This window comes from Antechinus flavipes, chromosome 2 (assembly GCF_016432865.1).
Source record: "Antechinus flavipes isolate AdamAnt ecotype Samford, QLD, Australia chromosome 2, AdamAnt_v2, whole genome shotgun sequence".
Lineage (NCBI taxonomy): Eukaryota > Metazoa > Chordata > Mammalia > Dasyuromorphia > Dasyuridae > Antechinus > Antechinus flavipes.
Window position 1 is genome coordinate 424,203,674 of NC_067399.1, and position 16,755 is coordinate 424,220,428.

Sequence of the window (16,755 nt, forward strand, 5' to 3'; positions counted from 1 at the left end):
TATAACTCTTTATCTCTCTTTGGAGGAAAGAAAGATGTTAGTTATCTTTTTTCTTTGAACCTTCATGTTTTTATGGATTTGTGGAGTAGGTAATAGGAGTGCAAAAAGTGGCATGGCCATTATTTAGGAATCAGGAGAAATAAGCAGCATGCCTTTAACCACAAATCATGCCAAGCCAACATACTGAATCTCCTGTGAATAAAAGTCGTGTTATTGGTCAAAGGGAATGCACTGGATTTAATATCTAAAAGTTAGTGGGATATTCACAACTATGCAGGAAGATGGATGAAGATCCAGAGGATATATCCACTAGCACTGAAATTTGAATAAAATATTTCAGCACGTGTGAAAACTCTAGAAGGGACCATAAAGGTCAAGAAGTTCAAATCCTCAAATCCTTCATTTTCTGGAAGAAAAAAAACCTGAATAAAATCCATGATGGAGTCAAGATTTGCCTAGCAAGAGGGTAGAACTAAAACTAGAGCCCAGATCTCAACTTCTAGTCTTATAAGCTTCCCCACTAAATCCAGTGAGTACCCATCTGCAAAAGGCATCATACAAAGGTGTCCCAAAAGTCTTAGTACAGATTGAAGTTATTAAAGATTTAAACTACACTGAGACTTTTGGGACACTCTATACAGTAGATTATTCATAATGTTATGATAGTTTCCCCCACTCCCAGAGACAGTTGTAAATTAGAAATTATTGTCTAACCATATATAACCTGGAACATCCCAAAGGTAATAATTTATAATTTTTTGATCCTTAGCTGTGTATCATGATTCTTTCACTTGTCAGGTCATATAATTTCATCAGTCAAAATCTCAGCAAGTTGTTTCTTCCCCATTGGGACATTAGCTTTATCTTTAGTGTTAGACAAGATGAAAAAGAGCTCTTTGAAAAGGAAATGATATTGTCGTCTTGTCTCCATATTCTTTGGTCATCCACTGTATGCACATATCCTCATAAGCACGTAGTCAATTCTAAATAATCATGTTGAATTTCAAAAGTGATCTTCAAAATCTCATTTCTTTTAGAATAGTTAGAAAAGGATTTCACAAAATTTCGTAAACCCATTTTAAGTGCATGTGAGTGGGAACAACCATAAAAATGCTATTACTTTGTTTTTAGAAGAAAAACAAATGTTTTAAATTGTTTTTACTGCAATTCAAGACACATTCTGGGACTTAAATTTGTATGTGCTACAAGCCTCTGTGTTAAAAGATGCTTGGAAGTAATTACACATTTGATTTGTAGTATATGGAGGCAATCAGAGTATGAGGACTGCAGAAAGCCTTTATTTAGGACAGGAGCAAATGATTCAAAATAAATCTACTTTCTAATAAACTTGTCGCTCTCTCTTATTTCCATCTGTACAAGAAAATATGTGACTACAACTTTTGCATCTGTTCTCAAGTATACACAGCTGAAGATTTAGAACAGTAAAAAACTTTTTTACTTCTTAAAGCTAGAAATAGAGACAACTTGAATAAAATTAGCTGTGCTTTCAATTTATGTCTTATGATTAATAAGCTTCCTTATGACAAAAAGATGAATTAAACTGTACTTAGATCAAAAATCTCTTTTATCTTTAACAAAATCATCTAAAGGTCACAAGAATACAATATTAGTAGCATACAAAATCTCAACATCCAACCTTCTTTCATTTTACAGCTAATGAACCCAGAGAGGTTAAACACTTCTGCCCTAAGATCCCTCAGGCAATAAGTAGGTAAAGCCATTTGAATGGCTCTGCTCAAGCCAACAGCTCCTTCTCTACCAGGACCAGAGGACACCAAGACAGATCCCATAGAACAGTTCCACATAAGTAGTTACCAAAAGGTAGTCAGACACCCATTCAGGTGTTGGTATTTCCTCAATAAGTCTACCAGCAAAAAGTAGGAAGAAAAGTAAGACAGTATCACTTGGAATAAGGCAAACTCAACATGTTAGTCATTGGAGATAAGAAGGCAATGAAAATAGACTCTGGCTTCAAGGAACTTAGATCCTACTGGAAAAGTATCTTTGTGAAGAAAAAACAGTGAAGTACTTTTAATGACAGATCTGAAAATCAATTCTGGTTGGTCAGTGATACTGTGAGAAGGGAGACTGGAGAATTGGAGTGAACTTAGCACTGTAAGCTCTCAAATGGTAGCAACCAAGGCCTATTTCTTTGTTGTCATCTTCTTCCATAAAATTGCCTGCTTTGAGCTCTCTTATCACCCATACAGAAAAAGCAGGCCTTGAAGGATACAATTTGAAAATATGACACTAACCAGCACAGTAGAAAAACTTCTACTGAGAAATTTACATGTGCCTACTCTAGCATCAAGAAACTCCTGTTGACTATAGATCCTCATTATGTTCTCAAATAGGACCTAGTGTAGTTGACTTCTCATTTCTATGGATTGCCCAAAAGTTGGGAGGGAAAGGGTCTTGACACATTGATTTTTTTTAAAACAATGTTTCTTGTAAAGTACAGCCTAGCTCTCTGGAGGGCCTCAGGGTCATCCAGAGTCAGGATAAATCAAAGTCCTTGGTCTTTAGGGAGAAAAATGAAGGAGGCAGACAAGCTGCCACATGACTTGCCAAAGATGTATCCTGGATTCTGGAGTCCAAAGTCTCCAGCCTCTCTCCTTCTCGTCCTGCTGCCAAGTGACTGGCTTCTCTCCCTCTGCCCTCCAACCCTTGCCTACAATTATCTCACCACCAAACATTCAACAAGCACTAATGGTGAGAAGAGCCATCATCCAAATATATGCTAATGGACCCATTGTCTCACATCAGATAGGTAGCCTTGTCTAATTCAGAGTTTCAGCTCTCTACAGTTTCTTATCATAGGCTTAGTTGGGATGTTGAAAAAGTCTGTCATTTTATTCCTCCCTTGCTGAACATATAGAATTAGAGTAATGACTATTCCAAGCACTATCTTTATGGAAAAGTATTTGAAACTCAAAAGTCTTTTAGATAATAGAAGCTGAATTGTGACTACTGTCACTGTTTCATAATACTGAGACACTGGTTTGGTGTCTCAAAAACCTTAGGTGAAACATGATAGTTCTTTAGATCTTTGGAAGGCTCTTGTATGGAAGAGGTGATTAATCCAATTGATGTGACCCTAGAAGGTAGAATCAAAAATGTCTAGAGAGATTACCACTAGAGCCAGCAAAGAGAGAAGGAATGAATCAGAATAAAATTCGTTTTTGATATTATAAATATAGAGATTTGCCAATTCAGACTCGAAGTTAAAGATCAAGTGATGAAATATCCTTTGGGCCTGGACATTAGCAGCTCTGACAAAGTGGTTTACATGAAATACAAGATTTGGAAATGAAATCAGGAAGGGTCCAAGAGAGAATTGCCTGTAATGGGGTGGGGTTGGGGGGGGTTGGGGTGGTAGTGCCATGTCCAGAATAGTAGAAAACAACATTGTGCCTCTGCTGAGATGAAGAAAGGAGAAAGCCAAGGAAGGGAGAAGACCAGCGCCATTTAGTAGGGTGGAGAGAATTTGTCCTTTATGTCCTCTTACTCACTGTGTTTCATCTCTAATTAACTCTCTTTTTCCATAGGCAATATTTGTATAGTCATTGGTTCCTAATACGGAGAGGGGGAGAGAGGTCTCCTTTATATGCCAGTGGACTATTTGTTTTTACATTTTTAGCAACACCTCTGCCTCTCTGCTAGGAGAGACTGGCAGAAAAATAATACTTTCAATATGCTTTTTTATTTATCTACATTCTGTCATGATATACTTTGATGTAAGTTTTTAATTTTGCTTCAGCTTTCAGCTGTTGTAGCAGTTACAGCTCAGGGTCAGCAGTAAGGTTAGCCACAGTAGCACAAAACAATTTCCTGTTCTCACAGCCCAGGTAACATTTGGATGAGGATTAAATTTTACCACATTTTCCAGTAGCCCGAGCCTATTATTTCTAATGAGTTTTAAATTGCTTCTAGAACATGTATTTCAAAACTTAGTGTTGTAATCCATTCAGCCTGAGCAACTTAATAAAAGAACATTTCTTTTTTAAATTTTTGGTTAAAATGTTGCATGCGGTGTAATAAATGTTATTACTTTTGAAACCTAGTCCTCAGTTTTAAGAACTGAATGTTTCTTATGCTCAATTTCTATTTGCCTAATTCTTTTCCTGCTACCCTCTGGGTACCAACATCTTTGGTGACATCTGTTGGTTGAGGAGTGCATGGAAAGGAAAATTATAATTTTCTTCATGAAATGGGATTGTGCAGACCTACCATTATTTCCTCCTTGGGAGCAGACATGGGCCCTGATATAAGAAAATCCAATAAATGAAAATCCCAATTTACAAAACTATTATTAGAGATGATTATTTGCTATACAAAAGGATTTAAATCCAGATTCCTTCATAGAAGGGTCTCCCCTAGTGAATTCAGATTTTATTCAGTTCAATTCATCAGATGCTTACTCCACTACTTTGTGGAGATCATTGTGCATAGCATTGTGCAGAACACTAGGGATACAAAAACAAAACTCCTCAAGGGGTTTACAAAAAATAGATTTTATATAACTATACAGAATCATTTCTATTATATACCTGTACTTGGGGCTCAGAAAAAAAGTTTGATTACCTTATTAATATTAATCACTTTTATTGCTCTAAATGTTACTTGAAGGAGAATGTAAAAACAACATAAAATCTTAAGTTTTGGAAAAGTACCTCATTCACATCTAGTTTGACCCATATCTAGACAGAAATCTCCTCTACTAGAGAACTGTTCGGTTCTGCACACATATATTCTATCTAGGATATATTGTGACATATTTAACATGTATAGGACTGCTTGCCATCTGGGGGAGGGGAAAAGTCAGAACAGAAGTGAGTGCAAGGGATAATGTTGTAAAAAATTACCCAGGCATGGGTTCTGTCAATAAAAAGTTATAATTATTTAAAAATAAAGAAAGAAATCCAAAAAGAAAGAAAGAAAGAAAGAAACCTCCTCTACTATCTGCCTAGAATATAGCCTTCATATGAAGGTTGTCTAGCCTTTGTTTAAAAACCTGCAAAGCTGAAAAGTTCGCTACCTCCCAACAAAACCGTTTTCATTTTTAGATGGCACCGATTGTTAGGAAATGTCTCCTTATATTAAAACTAAATGTGCCTTTCTAAAACTCCCACCTGTTACTCAGAGTGCCAACTTCCTCTATAATTTCTAACTGTTGGCTCAAGGACCAAGCTAAACAAATCTAATCCCTCTTTCATATAATAGTCTTTCAAAATCTTGTCCAAGCTGTCTTTCCAAGTTAAATATCCCTAGTTTCTTCAGCCAGTCATCATGTGCCTTTTTAGATTTCCCCCTCTAAATGCTTTCCAAGTCTTTAACATTTATTCTAAAATACAGCCCACAGAATTGAACTATGCTATAAATGGTCTGACCTGGGCAGAGTACAGTGGGATACTATCACTCTGCAGTCCATTAAGACTCCTAAACCTTTTAAAGATAAACTGCCATCTAGCCACACATTCTCCATCTTGTACTTGTATAACCATTATTTGAAACCAAGCCTAAGACTCTATTACCTCTTAAACTCTTTGCTTTTTATCATCTGAAAATTGGGTAAACATGGCAGGATACCTTATTCAAGAAATCATTGAAAATATGAAGTGGCAAATTACTCTAGCCACTCTGGAAAACAGTTTGGAATTGTGCTAAGAAATTGACTAAGACATCTATGCCCTTTGACCTACTCCTAGGTATGTTCCAAAGAGGTAAAAAGAAGATCCTCTATGTATCAAAATACTAATAGGAACATTTTTTACAGTAACAAATAAATGATAATAAATTAGATTCCCATCAATTGGGGAATAACTCAACAAATTATGATTCATAAATTAATAAGCTACAAGAAACAATAAAGAATTCAAAGAAACATGGAAAGCCATTTTCTTTTCTCAAATTCAAGTTTTTCCAGTCTGCTTTGAAGGGCAAAATAAATTCTTAAGAGATTCTCTAGTATAACCTGGAAGACTCAAATTTCCATGCTGGAAGACCCAAAAAAGCTGGAGAACTAAAAATATATATTTACTATAATTATAATTATCATCAAGGTATAATTCTTAAAGACTCAAAGTATATTCACATTGTCCTCTTTGTGCTAAATGGTTACAGATAGTTTACTTTTTAATTGCCCCAAGAACAAGGAGTGACTCAATAAAGAGTTCCCTTTTCTAGAAACATTACCAAAAAACACCATCAGAAGTAGGAAAGCCTGTCTAGGATAACCATTCCCTCACTTCCCATCTCTCATTCCAAAGAGTTCATTATGTTCCAATCCTGTTCATTATACCATCTGTTCTGGGCAAGGTCTGACTTAGACTAGTCCTAGGGAAGGGTTAAATTTAACATTGAAAAAAAATTTTTATATTGAAACAAAATGAAATACTTGTAAGTCATTCAATGGTTTAAAAAAATTATTTATTAGTCATGTCAATGAGTACACATTTACTAAGTACCTACTATGTGCTAGACACTATGCTAAGCAGGAAAAGATATTCAGTAAGAATAGGCACTGAAAGACATCTCAAGTTGCTTCGGTTGAACAGAGTTTTTTTTATATGCCTTATTACTTACTCTTGGTCCTTGTGGCTGCTTTGCACACTGGCAAAGAGGAAATGGCAGTAACAAACTTGAGTAATTAATTCTCAGAGCCTACCAAGTTCACAGAAATGTCTCAATATCTTTTAAGAAAAAACTAGCTTAACCTACCTAGGTGAAAAGATTAAGATACTACTTCTACACAATTTAACAAATCTCTGGCATCTCTTTAGCCCAGTTTCCTCATCTGTAAAATGAGGACAGAATTAATGATCTCTAAATGCCTTTTGTTTTTATTCTGTGATTCTATAATCTCTAGATATTAGTTTTCTTATTTAAATATCTAACATGGAACTCACCACCATACCTGCTAGCTCATTCTAGTGTTTGAGAGGCAATGTTGCTTAACTGACTCACCTACCAATCTCAGAAAAGCAAATTTTAAAATGCCATTGTCTTTGGACAAAAATAGTCTCATTTCCAACTTTAAAATATAAAATTGTTCTCCTTTCTATTACCAGATTCTGTCAATTGCTAATCCCATTGATTTATTTTATTTTAAATGTGTTCATATAATATAATTTTTTGCAGTTATTTAGAATGCTTTCTTTGGGGCATTTCCTTGGGTTAACAGATAAAACTGAAACACGATAATATGTCTGGTGAACTCTAACTCTCATATCACTCTCTGGTTTGAGATGTGAACATGGTCTAGAGAATTTTAATTTTAATGGCGCCTGATACCTGCTTTCCAAGTACATACATATAATTTCTCTTCTTGGCACAGACTGATTCAAGCCAGTTTCCTGTTCATTTATTTTAAATATTGGAACAAAATAAACACTTATTGGTCATTCAGCATTTAATATTTATTTAACCATAACAAGAGAAGAATATTCAATAAGAATAGATATTAAGACAGTGGGAACTGATTAAGCTGAATGAAGGTTCTTTGCCAATCTTACAATGTGATCCAACAGCAAGCACCAGAGCACCTCTGGAGCTCACCATGACTGCTCTATGCTCGGATGACTAGAAAAGGCCTGAATTTTTAGTCCCTTAAGCAAACCATGACTCAAGGATAGTATTAATTATATCTAACATCTACTGGTCATCCTGCCATCTAGGGGAGGGGGTAGGGGGAAGGAGGGGAAAAATTGGAACAAAAGGTTTGGCAATTGTCAATGCTGGAAAATTACCCATACATATAACTTGTAAATAAAAGGCTATTAAAAAAAAAAAAAGAATAGTATTAATACCTTTTAAGGAAAAAATTAGCCTAACTTACATAGGAATAGGGATAAGAATATTACTGCTACCACAATATCCTTTTTTAAATTCCCAAAATTTGTGTTTAAAGGTAATATTTCCATGAAGATTCTACAGCTAAATTTTGTTTGCTTTAAATCTGAAATGCCATCAGCCATTTTCAGCAACTAATGTAAAAGTTACCCTGTTTACATGTAAAATCTTTGTTTTGTCATCTAGCACAGTTTTCTTTATAATATTATATATTTTAATAATATTAGGATGTCCTTTTCTACATTATTGCCTCATAACTTACTTATTTTGGCTCTCAGATCTTTACTGGAACCAACCTCCCTCCTTCCTATATTGACAAAACAGTATCATTACCTCAGTAAAAATCACCCTCACCTTTAAAATAATGGCTTCTCTAAATTCTTATAATGTTTAACAGGTAACAGAAACTTCATACTTGTTTGGAAGACCTAAAGGCTTACTACCTATTGAACTTGAATAAGAAGCTTGACTTTCCACATCTCCATTTTTTAATCTGTAAGATAATGGGGTTAAAGTTGATTATCTCTAAAGTCACATCCATGAGTAGCATCCATGGGTTCACATCCATCAATCAATCAACCAGACAAACAACAAGCATTTGCAAAGTGACAGCTTTAAGCCAGAAAATGTGCCAGATGCTTGAAATACAAAGGCAAGATAAAATAATTGCTGCTTCAAGGAACTATGGAAAGGAATAGCATTGGCAAAATGCACATAAAGTAAATATAAGGTAATTTTTTTAAGGATGGGACATAAGCAGATAGGGAAATTAAGAAAGATAAAGAAGTAACATTTGAGCCAAACTTAAAAGAAAAAAAGGAATTCTCAAAGGCAGAGGAAAGTGGGGGAGCACCCTAGACATGGGAGACAATCTGTGCAAAAGTACAAAGATAGTACTTGTGATAGGTGGATAATTGTGAGAAACAACAAGAAGGCTAGTTTGGCTGGAATGATGACTGTAAGGACAGGAGTAAATATATAAAACAACTAGAAATGTATATTTGAGCCAGGTTGCTAAGGATTCTAAATGACTAACAAAAAAAGTTTGCATTTGATCCTTGAGAGGAAGCCATTGCAGTTTTTTGAGCAGGGAATGGTATGATCAAACCTGTGTTTTATTCATTTGATCTTCATAACAACCTTGTGAGTGTGGATTGAAGACATTATTTACTTTCATTTTTATTGGTGATGAAAAAATGAATTAACTTCAAAACAAGATGTTTCCCTGACACATATTTGTAATCTCATTAGAATACTCATGAAAGTAGCATGTGATTAAATATCTGGGGCCGCAGAAATTCTTGTTTTAATTCCTAAAATCTTCAATTGATCCTGTGTATATGTGGTTTCCACATAGTTCTCTTCAATTTTTTCCCCAATTAGATTGCAAGCTCCTTGAGAGCAAAAACTTTTTGACTTTCTCTATATCCCTGGCACTTAGCATAGAGCCCTTGCACATAGTATTGGCACTTAATAAATATTTGTTGACTAACTAGTGACTTGCAGCCATAGCAATATAAGATATATCAAGTGCTTTCCTCAGAAGATCATAGTACCTAACTGTCTATGGTGGAAGTGGAGTGAACTGAAAAGAATACTTGTCTTAGAGTGAAAAGTTGGATGTGGCTCCTTGTAGCCAATGAAATAAAATATAGTCTTCTCTATTTAGCTTTTAAAGCACTTTATAGGTTGGTCTTAACTTTTTAGCCTCAAATGTTACTCCCCTTCCTCTACAATCAGCCAAACTGGCCTTCTTTCCCTTTCTCACATACAGCCTGCCATCTTCCATCTCTGTGCCTTTGCCCCATACATGGCCCAACCCCCATATGTTACCTCATCACTTCCACCTCAAAGCACCATCTTTCTGAAGTTTTTCCCAATCCCCAGGATTGCTAGTACCTGGACCAGCCAGAAAAGATGGTAGAGTAGGGGGAAGCAGTATAATTCAGTTCTCCCCATAACTATTCTACTAAATTCCTAAGAAGAGCATCAGACCAAATAATAATCAGAAAATCTAAGAAGAAATCATAGTGGGTCATTTTTTCCAGCCAAGATCACAAATTCCACTCATAGGCAAGTGACCAATGTAATATAAAACAAGGGCAGGCTTATAGCTCTGTTTAACTTCATGGAGAAATTACCAATTCAAATCAGACCAGGAATAATTTGGCAGTGTTCTCATTGACTCCAGAGTAGGAGGAGGATTCAGCCCCCAGACTTTGACTGGGGATAGGTCTACAAGGAAAGCCTTCCAGTTAGCTAATGGGGACCAGCAACTGTAGGTTTTTCTAGGGTCAAATCTGTCCCTCTGTTTCTTAGACCCAAACTAGGATCTCTAAACCTAGAAAAATCCAGGAAGGTAACAATCAGATCACTCCCTGAATTCAAGAGTACATTGAAAGTTTATACCTCCTAATCTGAGCCACCCCGTGTGGGGATTTAAAAAAAACAAAAACAGTTTCAAGCACCCAAAGAAAATAGACCAGGACCATTAAAGGCCATGACAGTTCTTCCAAAAGTACAAGGAGTCTGCTCCTAACATGAAGTCTCAGTCTGATAGATAAAGTTGAAAAAACAAGTAAGCCAAAAAATTAATAATTAAAAAAAAAAAAAACCTCACCAAAAAGAGATTATGGTCACATGCATGAAGCCTGAGGAGAATAGCTCCCAAATACCTATAATCAAAGCTTCAAAAGAAAAGGGTACACAAGGCCCAACTCTGATTCCTAGAAGAAATGAACAAAAGTGTTTTAGTTTTTATTGTTGTTTAATTTAAAATTGTATTATAAATGAAATAAAAGGGATAGAAGAAAGAATTCGAAAAGAAATAAGATCTTCATAAGAAAGGCTTAGAAAGAAGATAAATGTTTAGTATAAGAGAGGTAAAACTTTATACAAGTAACAAACTCCTTAAAAATTAGAACTAAACAGAAATGAATGAATTTATGATACAAAGAATACTGAAGTCTAAAGACTGAAAAAATAGAAGAAAATATAAAAATTCTCTTAGCAACTGCTAGTATTATCCCTTCTTATCATGTATTAGACATTTTTTTTTATTTTACATTTGTTTAGGGAATATACATGACCTTGGGTAAAAATTCTATCTCTTGGCACATACTTGTTGTGTGATTCTAGGCAAGTCCCTTAACCCCTCAGTGTTCTGAACAACTCTCTAAAACTCCAGAATTACAAGGAAGTAGGGGAGTTTTCTCATCCAGAAGTTCATACCAGTGCTTGTCTCTTTACATTTATAGTCTTTCTCCAATAGGATATAAGCTCCTTGAAAGTAATTTTATTTCCTTTTTTTTTTTATTTGTACTGTAGCAAAGTACTTAACATGCAATATCTCACACATAGTAGGTGATTAATAAATGAATGGTAATTGATTTTTAAATCATTATTCTAGCCTTGCTACATCAAAGTCATCATTCTGGTTTCTGGTTTACCTATACTGAGCATCTGGTCTGGCGTCGAAAATACTTGAGTTGTAGTCCAACCTCAGACACTGCCTAGTTATATGACCTTAGGCAAGTTACTTAAACTGTTTGCCTTAGTTTCAACCATAAAATAGGGTTAATAATATCATGTACTTTGCAGGATTATTGTGAATATCAAATGAAAAAATATTTGTGAAGTAATTAGCACAGTGTCTCGCACATAGTAAGTGCTACATACATGCTGCTGCTGCTGCTGCTGCTGCTGCTGCTGGTGGTGATGGTGGTGGTGGTGATGGTAGTAATGGTAGGAGTAATTTTCTGAATCATTCCTTCTCCTACTCCATAACTACTTCCCCCCCTCCTCCCCAAGAAAAAAAGGTCCTGAAAAACACTTATGTCTTTTCCACTTCATAGGAAAGATATTATTCTTTTCTGCAAGAAGAATATTCAACTTGTTCAAACCAAATGGAATAAAAAGGAAGCAGTGCACTGGAAAGAGCAATGGCTTTATAGTCACAAGACCTGGCTTCAAAACCTACCTTTGATACTATCTATGTGATGTGCGACAAGTCACTTGATAATCTTTAGGCATAGCTTCATAGTCTGTAAATATAAAGTGTAAAGGCCTCTGAGATCTCTTCTAACTCTTGATCTGTAGTCTTAGGGATCTATTTCTATTCTCGAAATTCTAGAAATCTATAAAAAGAGGCCTTGTTTTTTGTGTCTATTTTGAATTGAAGGTGGGTAGTTGGTTTGGGGCAGAAAGTACAGAATCTGACCCTCCAAGGCCCTCTCATTTATAGTCCATGATGTACAAGCATATACATACACACATTCACACCAGCTTGAAAAAGTGTATGAAGGAAAACAAGCTCAGAGATGCTCCATCCAAGAAGAGAAGACAATACATTGGCAGTGTATATGCAGAAGTCAAGTACTAAATTTCTACTCACAAGACCTACCACTTCCCATCTCTCGTACTGTAGCCAAATCACTTAAGCTCTCTGAGCCTCAGTTTTTTCATCTGTAAAATGAACAGATCTGACTTTAGTCCCATCTATCCCTATATCCTGCCAGCCTATAATACATTATTACCACATCATTTCATGTTAGTGAGCACATGGTTCCCATAACTTTCTTTTCAATTCAGTAAATGTAGTTTTTAGATGTATTTTTTTGAGGAGGCAGAGGAATTTTTTTTAATAGTGCTAAAGAAATATTTCTGAATTCATAAAAATAACTCTCTTGGGTTATTGCCTAGCCAAGCACAAGTCCTTGCTATCAGTCATCTTAGAAACAGAAAGTGTTTGATGTGAGCATTATCACTCCTATAGAGAAAATACTGAGGTTCTTCTCTTTGTATTTTGATGGTTAATATTGTATTTGAGTATAGTGATAACAGTCATCCCTTGAGATCTCCAGCAGAAAAATCAAGAACAAAGTAGTTTAGCACTGTGCCAGGGATTTACCCCTACATTTGGAATAATTTATATCTCAATGTTTCGTTTTGCCCTTTGCTTTTTGGATTATTATTACACTGGTGCTCCTCAGGCCCATTGCATTTTCCAGGTAATCTACCCTTAATTGTTTTTAATTGCATCCAAATGGACAGCTGTTGCAACAATGGAGATGAAATGTGAAAATTAGCAATGAAATGAAAATGTTAAATGACATGCCCATTGTAACTGCCTTGATTTGCATCTACTTATGTCAGTTTCTCTCTTTTCTTTTACCCTAAAACAGGTAATCAGATCCTGTCTCTTGGGAGCCTCTCAAAAGATCAGATTTATCCAATGAAACTCAAGGGCATTTCCATCTGCTATTCTGCTCTCAAGTCTGCCTTATGTGGAAATTATGTCAGCTTTGGCGTCTTCAAGTTGTACGGGGACAACCATTTTGACAACGTACTCCAGGCCTTTGTCAAAATGCTGCTTTCAGTGTCCCATAGTGACTTGCTAGTAAGCAGTCATTCATCGTGGGAGTCTTTGTGTGAAAGATGAAATAACACCACCACAGGCTTAGAATTGTTATGATGAGGCCTAGGGAGCTAGAATAGTGCCAGAATATTTTATATTTTTAACCAGGTTACTTGATTTATCTTATACAATTTGAAGTATTAGAGTTACTCTATATGTTTTAAAGATTATTTTGAAAATATGCAAATATCTCCTTGTGACAATTTAAACATTCAGGATGCCCCTACCTCAGTATCAAGAAAAACCATAATTAGCAATTCAGATTAATTACTTGACAATTATACCTGTAATTATGTGGTTTTCAGCTCTGCATTTTGACTAGAACACTGTTTGGGTGACAAAGAACTCTGAGTTCCTGAAATGATATGCTTTCTGAGGTTGAAAATTTGACATTGGAATGGTTTCCCTCCCTGTTTTGGTCCTCCTGCTCCATTTAAATAATGGTGGGAAGAGAACAATACTGGAATCAGACTAGAAAGGTCTCTGTTTTAAGCTCATTCTGGCCTTCACTGGCCTTGTGACTTTTGGACAAATCATTCTCCCTTACCTGCAACCTCTTATTTCAACTATAAAATGTAAGGGTTAGATTAGATGATCTGAGACCTTCTCAAACTTTGTGATTCTGAGATTTCATTATTATCAGAATATTTGGGGTTGTTTTTGTTTTTTTTGATGAGATAAAAGAGGCCATTCTTCGCCTCATTTTTACCTAAACTTAATCACTGAATAGGTGCTGCCTCAGACAGGCTGAGACTTGGAAAAGACCTTAGCTTAAAAAGGCCGAGGTCCCCCACAGCATCCAGACCCATCATCCTGATCTCTGGCCACTGACCTAGATTGCTCTAGAGGGGAAAGGTGAACTTGTACAGCCTTCCCTCACTTAAATGCAATTCACTTGCAAGTCATGATAGCTCCTTCCTGACATCATGGTCCTCTTTGAAAACAAAGGACAAACAACAATTACTTATCAGCCTTGTTTCGGAGTCTAATATGTCTCCCAAAGTGCCACAAATTTCCGTTTACTTTCAGGACCCAGGTGGTGCTTCAGTCACTCAAGTTAAGAGTAAAGCTCTGAGAGGCTCCCTACTAGTTGAACTGTGGGAAAACTGACTTTTAGTCTCAGACTCATTAGAGGTGTGATCCTCTGAATTCTGACAATCTTCATACGTAGTTTGGTGACCTATATTTTCTATTAATAAATCTTAACAGTGCTTAATAAAGACTATATCTTTTGAAAAGACTATTGAAAATTAGGATCTTCAATATGATTTATCAGGCCGTGAGTTGCCCCAAATTGGTGATAAAGTAATGACTCTAACCTCCTCCTCATGACTGCTATTCCAGTAAAGCAATAGTTTTATTCTAAATTTTCTGTCACCAAGATACCCAAACTTGTATCCTAGTTAACTTACATTTGGAGTTAGTGCATCTTCCCCTCCTTATCTGTTATTTTATGTATCATAAAATAGCATGTAAGAGCTGAGTTATCTTGAGAGGATATCCATGTTAGCGAATTATATGAGTGCCAAGACATTTATTTACTAACATTTGATTCAATTTGATCTGTTGGCTATGCACAGGCAAGTTTGGGAGGAGAAACTCTAGACAATGATTAGGAAAAGATAGCCCAGTGGTCAAGGTGAGCTCCCATTTTAGCAATGAAAATCCATATAGGAGTTAAAAATTGGCAAGCTTTAGGAAATGGGCCTCTTACTTCAAATCATATTCAATAGTTCAGAATTTAAATCTTTTGAAAATAATTGTAATTTGGAAAACCAGCCAGTGTTTACTCAACAGAGATTCGACCTGTATTTAAGTACTCAGAACATAATAAGCTGAAATTGAGATTATATATTGTACAGCTAGTTTCATAAATAAAGGTTTCTAGAGATCAGAGACTACTACTAAAAATCCTTTAAATGCTGAATTGGGACTTATTAAGTCATTATTCTGTATATTTATTGACCTCTCACTTAAACAGCCTTGTGATTTCCTACATTATAAACTACCATTTATACTGGACTGTAGCATGTTTTCATTTTTCTTACCTGTGGCTTGTCATTGTTTGTTTCAGCAATATCGGAAATTGAGCCAGTCTTATTACCCTCTCCTGGAATGTCTCACCCAGGACCACATGAGTTTTATCGCTAATTTAGAGCCTCGGGTGCTCATGTACTTTCTCACATCTATCTCTGAGGGACTAACTGCTCTTGGTAAGAATCACATAGAACTCTGATTTTTGGATGAAATACATAATTGTGGAAGCTTAATATATTTGCTTTTTTTTTTCTTTTAACAATCATATTAAAATGGGTGAGGGGAGAAAATAAAGTATCATGAATCCAAAGCAAAAGATGGTTTTATCATTGAAATTCACTATGGTGGAAAATGTCCCTTTTGTTTTACATTGAAATGTGTTTTGCATTTGTTTGTTTAATTATAGTTGCTGTTAGATATTATTATGTCTCCTTGCTCTGATGAATTTAAAGAATTTTCGAAATCGTTTGTCTTTTTGTGAGATCTAATATGATTTATTGTTTGCTGGATATATATTATTATATCTTCCTTTGGTCAAGAATTAAATGAAGGTTGGTACTTGACAGAGTTACATCCCATATGATGTCAGAAAAGATTGTGTGTGTGTGTGTGTGTGTGTGTGTGTGTGTGTGTGTGTGTGTGTTAAGAGAATGGGGGAGGCAAGAATGAGAAATCAAACCAGCAAGCATTTATTATGTACAACATAATATGATAGATACTGAATATATAAAGACAAAATAAAAGTCCATATTCTCAGAAAGCTTTTATTCAACCAGGGGATATGGTATATAAAGAGGAAACTATATGTGTCTAGTATGTATACATATATGTATATTTGCATGTATATATACATACATGTTGCACATGTACGTGTATATTTAAGAACTGAGGAGGGTGTAAATACTAATAAGTAGGGAATAAGGAAAGACTGCCTCTAACCAGAAGATGACACTTAAAATGACCCTTGAAGAAACAGAGCATCTCAGAGGCAAAGTTTTGGATGGGGTATGCTCTAAGCATGGTAGTCAACATATACAAAGACAGGATATAGAAAGTCAAATTTAGGAAACAGCAAATGACCTATTTGGAACATGGTGCATGAAACATGAAATAAGCCTAGAAATCTTTGTTGGCACTATCCTGTAAAGGATGTTAAATACAAAACTGAAGAATTTTTCTTTAATCCAAGAGGCAATAGAGAAACACAGAGGCTTTTTGAATAGGGGACCTACAAGGCCAGATATGTGCTTTAGGATAGTTATTTGGGGAGTTGTGTGCAAGATATATTGGAGAAGGGAGAAACTGGAAATTGGGTCAATAATTTGGGGGTTTGCTTTGTTGTCAACATTCCAAGTGAAATCTGATAAAGACCCAAATATAAATAAAGAGAAGGGAATGGATATAAGATATATTGTGAACATGCTTTAAAA

General features: G+C 35.5%; 1 protein-coding gene across 1 annotated transcript in view; it reads left to right on the forward strand.

The window, feature by feature from the left end:
• Positions 1–16,755, forward strand: part of RANBP17 (RAN binding protein 17) — a 356,591-nt gene that overhangs the window by 302,756 nt on the left and 37,080 nt on the right. The window contains exons 27-28 of the mRNA XM_051973711.1: positions 13,056–13,270; positions 15,363–15,501. Coding sequence (XP_051829671.1) covers positions 13,056–13,270; positions 15,363–15,501 — 354 coding nt within the window. The remainder of the gene's footprint in view (positions 1–13,055; positions 13,271–15,362; positions 15,502–16,755) is intronic.